Genomic DNA, 5965 nt, shown 5'->3' with positions numbered 1-5965 from the left:
ACGTGTCCGCCAACCCCGTCGCGGGGGTGGGCACCGTCATGCGCGGACTGTACGACCTCGTCATCTTGAGGCACCTGTACGTCGACTTGCCGCTTGAGAGCGAGGAGGACGAGGTTATCGTCGCCCTGCAGTCGCTGGAGAGCTTCAACGGCACCTCCCTGACGGAGGCCTTCGAGGACACAGCCAGCGCGGCGGAGGGCGAGAGGAGCGACGACGGGGATACCTCGCCGGCGCCCCGCATATACGACGCGGCCGACACGTCGGTGCCGGAAGAACCACTGCCGCATGCACACCAGCAGCAGCAGCAGCAGCAGCAGCAGCAGCACAACATCAACAACAGCAAGGACAACAACAATGCCTCCCTACGCAGTTCCAGCCGTGGAAAATGGAGGACACCGAGAACATACAGAACCTGTACGCACTAGTCACGGATGCCACCGGAAACGTGTTTACCCAAAAGGAGTTCAATACGTACGTTGCGAACGTTGTTCAGCACCTCGGTGCGCTGACGGCAAGCGAGAGCGACGCCTGCGTCCGCGAGGGCGAGACACTCAAGGCGAAGCGGGTCCTCTACGAATATTGCCTTGACGAGTTATGCCGTGCTTTGGGCGGGAAGGATGTTGTGCTGGGACGGGCCCTCACCGCCGTCGTCAGGGCACAGGCAAGTCTTCTGGAGCGCTACGACAGTCTCTGGCGTCGTATCGCGGAGGAGATGCATGGACGGATTGCCGTCATGAAGAAAGACATGCAGGACGCCATTCACGAAATTGAGTCACTTATGGGTCAACTCGGCCAGGCGAACGACAGCAACAACAGCAACGGAGTTGCCGCTGACTCCAATGCGGTGGAACTGCAACGACTTCAGGAAGAGGTGGGGCAACTACGGACGGAGAACGAGCGTCTGCAAACAAAGCTGCGACTGGTGAAGGCGTCGGAAGTTAGCCCGGAGGCGGCTTCCGCTGGGGCGTTCCTGCGCACCTCGGGCTCCGCGGATCGCTCGCGGGCATCGCCGCCAAATTCACGGGCCCCGCAGCTTGGAAACAAGGTGCTCACGCTGAAGCAGCTCAAGCAGACAATTGAGGATATTTATGCATCAAAAAGCAAGTATGACATCAAGTGCTCTGAGAGTCACCTCCCGCGGGAGACAATGGAGCAGCACATGTACACGTACCTGAACCAGCGCTACGGCCTGAAGCACCTCATCCTGGACTGGGCCACCGCCATCATTCAAGGGATTAAGAAGTACAATCTGGAGGATAACGACGTGGCCGTGTTTGGAAAAATTATTCGCAATGAAATTGACGAGGAGTTTCGTTTTGTACAGCGACAAGTGCGGGAGACTGTGCATGAGTTGCTTCGCGTCTACTTAAAGGGCAAGCGACCGTCTAAAAGTGATGCGGAGATTAACAAGCTGGTTCAGAAGAAAACCAGCGGCGCACTGTTGGAGGATGAGTGGGTCGACATTGTGAGGTACATGTACAACACCGAAGATGCGGTGTCCATCATCATGCGCGTGCGGGACCACCTGCGTCAGCTGTCGCAGCCACGGCGCCGCAGTTCGGTTCAGCGGGGCCACGAAATCGCATCCGTCCATGACGTGCAGTTGCCATACGCGGAACTCATTTGCATTCTCTTGGACTTTCAACTGGAGGGCCACGAGCGTTTTCTGGCCCGCTTTCATGCCATTTTCTGTCGCCACGATGCAGACCGTAACGGCATTATCAGTGCGCAGGAGTTCGCCGCTGTCTTAAGGGGAGTAGACGCCTCCAAAACCGACGAGGAAATCAACGCCCTGCTGGAGCTTATCGATCCCTTTGGGAATCAACTCATTACGTACTCGGAGTGCGTGACATTTCTTAGTGCTGAGATCGTCAGGATGATGAAGCCAGCTGCGTGAATCCTCCCCCTGACCCCAGTAATATATACGCGCACAATCACACACTCTTCCTCTCCCCCTGCCTTTCTCCATTTCTGTCTTTAGTGGACAGCTTTATCGACCACACCGGAAAAGGGAAGGGGCAGAGAGCTTCTCTGTTGGGGTAAGGCACGCAAGTACTCTTCTCCTCTTCCTCATTTTCCGTCATTAGGGAGTGCCGGGCGACGTTTGTATTCATTTGTTTCTGCTGTTTTGCGTTTTGCTCCCCCCTTTCCCCACTTAAAATGAGCTGCTTGCGCTGATGTCTCCCGGACCCCCCCCTTTTTTTTCTTTTCTTTCTGTGCGTGCGTGTGTGCCTGCGTGCTTGCTGCTCGGGGGCGTTGGTTGCTTCCACGTGCCTGTGTCACCTCCACCTGAGTGCCAGCCCCTCTTTTAGGGAAGAGCGATGGAGGAGGCGTCCACGTTGCCTGTAAGCGTCGGGGCCGCGACGCACGTGACGACGCCGTTTCCCGTTGGCTTTATGCCCATCACCCCAGATGAGCTGTCGTCTCTTCTCGCTTCAGCGCGAGGCAGCAACGTGAACACACAGCCGCCCCCTAGTGCCTCAAAGGACATCAAGAGGGCCATGGAAAAGGTTCAGCCATTCCACCCAGTGCACTTGAGGGGCTTTCTCCAGGGCTATTTGTCCGGCCGCGCGCATGTCGCAGAGGAGGCTCTTTCCAACATTCGCCAACTGTCCGTGAGCGCCAACTGCGACTGGCTGTACCAGTGTCAGTTACACGCTCTGCGGCTGCTGCTATCCGAATTGGAGTCGCGTGGCGGCGGTGTAGTGCCCAAGATGAGGCCCGGGGATTTGCCGCTACTCTCCCAACTGCGCCGAGGCCTTGCGGAGTACCAAGGCAAGGCGCCGTGCATCACCGTCAGCAACTGTCACTTTCTCTTTGTGGGCGACGCCAATGCGGAGAGCCAAGGTAAAGGCAAACGTGAGTTTTACGCAAAGGTTTCAGTGCAAAATGAAGGTGGCTCTAGCTGTGACGTTAGGGTGAGTGAGGTGCACACGTTTATTGATGGTCAGGCGGTTCCTGGCGACTACCTCGGCTGCGCACGTCTGGAGGAGCGCACACTTCGCCGTGGCGAGGCCACCACGTTTCACCTGGCCTTGAAGCCAATTCCACGTCGTTGTCTGTCGGTGTTTGAGGCGGTCGTTGTGCTTAGTGTTGACACGTATGTGAAGGTGTTTGTGACGTTTACCGTCGTGTCACAAAAGCAGAAACCATTTGGTACAGGCTTTCCCCAGTGCCTCGCCATCACAGTACAAGATTCACCTGTCGGCGTTTACACCTGCCCCCTCATTTTGCAGTTACTAAAGCATCAGTTTATTCGTCAACAGGGACTTGCAAGCAAAACCGTAGCTCGCCTGTTGGTTGGGAAGTCTGGGAATTTCGCCGCTCAAAACCGTGAAGTCATGCGGGAGGCGACACGTGTGAAGGAAATATTGGAGGAGGATCTAGACTTTGCCGAGGTGCTGGCAACTTATCGGTCCTCGTTACCGCAACATAGCTGGGGAAGCGGAGAGCTGCCGTACTCTTCCGCACAGCCTGCGGGATATCTTCCCGGTGGTGTGTTGCCGACGGCCGTTGCCGCCGTTAGCAGCATGTCATGCTTCCCAAACGCTGCGACGCGGCTTCCCGCAGCTCTCACGAGCGCCCAACCCGATGTTTTGATGGGCCTGATATTGATATGGTTAGCTGAATTAGAAGTGACCATGTTTGAAGCCTCATTGTTCGCCCATGAGCCGATGACTTACTTGGGAATGGTTCCTCCGCATTTGCGTGGCGTGATCTTTTGGATTGTCGATCTCTGCGGGGGCCTGCTTCTTCACCAGAGCGTGAACGGGGTGTCGGTGCGGCACCTGGCACTGACCTTTGCTGCGGTGTTGATGCGCAAAAAACGCTTGACGGAGGAGGGCAAAAGTGACAGCGTATTCACGGAGACGGCTCTTGGACAGGGCGTGGGAAACCCTCGGGCTGACGCCATACTTGCAGACGTCGCGCTTCATCAGGCCGCCGTCAACGCATTTGTGCACTGGATTGCCGTCTACAGTGCCTCTTACAGGAAGTACTCTTCGCAGTGACGTGCTGACGCCGAGGAGGTTTTTATTTTATTTCTGTTCTTTTGTTTCGGCTTGCCTTTTCACATCCTTCCGCTTTCTTTATAACATATGCATATATCTCTGGGCGGCACTGCCTGAGTCACCTGTCTTCCTCTTCTTCTTTATTCTTGTCGCTGTTGCTCGTGGGGCGTGGCTCCGAGGTTTCTGCAGGATTGCCGACGGCCCTCGGCCCCCAAGTCTCGGATGGAGCCGCAGAAGGAGGAGCAGGCGGTGCGGGCCCATCCACTAGCCCGCTGGATTGCGGGGCTTTTTGCTCCCATGTCACTTCGGGACCAGAGAATGGTGGCAAAACAGGTGACAAGAATTTTTTCTGCCTGTTTCTTCCTCTTTCTGATTGCCGGATATTTGCGGGGGCAAGTCGGCCTGCTTTTCTACGGCGTGGGCGTGGGGTGCGTCGCGTCGCTCGTTTTGTTTGTCCCCAACTGGTACCAGCACGAGGACGCGGACCAGCGGTGGTGCGATGCGGCGGAGGTTAAAGAATACTACAGAGCCCGTCAGCAGCTGCTGGACGAACTTGCGGAGGCTGAAGCGGAAGAGGAACTGCAGGCGCACACGGGGGAGGAGAAGAAGAAGGACGGCGACGACGCGGAAATGAGGGGAGCTGAAAAGGGCGTTGCGGGGCAAGCTGGGCAACACAAGTAGTGGGCCGCACTTGTCTGAACAGGTGTTTACTGTGCGGCACATTTTTGTTTCCCTTAGCTTGGTGCTGTTTTTTTTCTCTCCCCCCCCCTCGTGCTGTGGCTGATGCCTTCTTCTTCACCGTGCCTGCTGCGCCTGCGTCTCCTTGCCGCTGTCTTCATCTTCTCGGCTTGCCGTCTCCACTCTTGCGCCGCAACACACAGCCTGGGCTCTCGCCTCACCGATGAGACGATGGACGGGAGACTCGGATAGTGACTGGGACCCAGTGGGCGAGGAAAACCCGCTCATGCCCTCGGGCGACGTCTGCGGGAGCTGCTGTACGGGTTTTGGAGCCACTGCGCTGGGAGTGGCACCAGCGCCAACGACACAGCCGCCGCTGCAGGCGACCACCAACGCCGCAGTGCTGCCGTTAGAGGGTTGCCGTGGTGCTGCCTTCCTGCCGCGAGAGGAGGGCGGCACCAATACGGCCTTCAACTCCCCCTCTGAGGGTAAGCCAGAAAAAGTGTGTATTGCGATGGACTATGGTGATGAGTACTGTGGAGAGGTAAAGATGGACCGGGGAGCAATGGTTCCGCACGGCCACGGCACACTTCAGTCGTCGTCAGGCAAACACCGCTACGTTGGGGGATTTGCCAACCGTCGACGAGACGGGGACGGAACGTTGACGACGGAGCGCTATGTGCTGCGGTCCAAGTGGACGATGAACCGTCCAGAGTTGACAAGCCCTGCCCGTATTGACTACCCAGACGGCAGCAAGTACGGTGGCTTCTTGGCGTTGCGGCAGGATAACGCGGCGGCGCCACACCCCTCTCGGGCTTCAACGACACGCCTGTCAAACTTCTCGACTTGGGTGCAGACGAACACACCGGTGCGAGAGGGATGGGGCGAATTTGTTGGAGCCAACGGCGACCGTTACTTTGGCCAGTGGGATAACGATCTGCCGTCTGGGTTCGGTTGCCTGGTGACGGCCGGCGGTGATCGCTATGTGGGTTTGTTTGACGAAGGGAAGTTTCACGGCACAGGGGCTCTTTTCTCTCTCTCCTACGGGAGGCAAAATGCCTGCAGCTCCCTCTTGGACGGGGCGAATTTTGTAATCTCGCGTGCGGCGCAGTCGAGGCAGGCCACCGACGTGGGAGCGGAAGCTGACAGGGACGACGATGACGACGATGCCACGTTAGGCGCATCAATGAAGGGCCTTGAGAAGGAACGGTGGGGGGGCGTCATTTTTGATGGTGGGTGGGAGCAGGGCCGCTTTGTGGGTGAGGGGTACGTGACAC

General features: G+C 57.5%; 5 protein-coding genes across 5 annotated transcripts in view, besides 1 other annotated feature; all 5 read left to right on the top strand.

Moving 5' to 3' along the window:
• Tco025E_00025 (putative structural maintenance of chromosome (SMC) family protein) overlaps window positions 1-425 on the top strand; it is a gene marked incomplete at both ends in the record, with an annotated part of 789 nt that extends 364 nt beyond the window's left edge. The window contains one exon of the mRNA XM_029366974.1: window positions 1-425. This exon is cut by the window's left edge and continues 364 nt beyond it. Coding sequence (XP_029232847.1) covers window positions 1-425 — 425 coding nt within the window.
• A 287-nt stretch (window positions 426-712) lies between these two features.
• Window positions 713-1897, top strand: Tco025E_00024 (putative structural maintenance of chromosome (SMC) family protein; the record flags this gene model as incomplete). The annotated part of the gene is made up of 1 exon (XM_029366973.1): window positions 713-1897. The coding sequence occupies one exon, from the start codon at window positions 713-715 to the stop codon at window positions 1895-1897; it is 1185 nt and encodes a 394-aa protein (XP_029232846.1).
• Window positions 1898-2207: 310 nt separating this feature from the next.
• Window positions 2208-2266: a microsatellite.
• A 55-nt stretch (window positions 2267-2321) lies between these two features.
• Tco025E_00023 (uncharacterized protein) lies at window positions 2322-4010 on the top strand (the record flags this gene model as incomplete). The annotated part of the gene is made up of 1 exon (XM_029366972.1): window positions 2322-4010. The coding sequence occupies one exon, from the start codon at window positions 2322-2324 to the stop codon at window positions 4008-4010; it is 1689 nt and encodes a 562-aa protein (XP_029232845.1).
• Window positions 4011-4232: 222 nt separating this feature from the next.
• Tco025E_00022 (putative microsomal signal peptidase subunit) lies at window positions 4233-4691 on the top strand (the record flags this gene model as incomplete). Its single annotated transcript, XM_029366971.1, has 1 exon — window positions 4233-4691. The coding sequence occupies one exon, from the start codon at window positions 4233-4235 to the stop codon at window positions 4689-4691; it is 459 nt and encodes a 152-aa protein (XP_029232844.1).
• A 220-nt stretch (window positions 4692-4911) lies between these two features.
• The window catches only part of Tco025E_00021 (putative protein kinase), a gene marked incomplete at both ends in the record, with an annotated part of 3303 nt that continues 2249 nt past the window's right edge, over window positions 4912-5965 (top strand). Inside the window, one exon of the mRNA XM_029366970.1 lies at window positions 4912-5965. This exon is cut by the window's right edge and continues 2249 nt beyond it. Within this exon, the coding sequence (XP_029232843.1) occupies window positions 4912-5965 (1054 nt within the window).

Source organism: Trypanosoma conorhini (assembly GCF_003719485.1).
Source record: "Trypanosoma conorhini strain 025E chromosome Unknown Tco_14.4_contig_00001, whole genome shotgun sequence".
Taxonomy (NCBI): Eukaryota; Euglenozoa; class Kinetoplastea; order Trypanosomatida; family Trypanosomatidae; genus Trypanosoma; species Trypanosoma conorhini.
The sequence above is the reverse complement of the archived record's forward strand: the minus strand, read 5'-3'. Positions and strand labels throughout refer to the sequence as shown.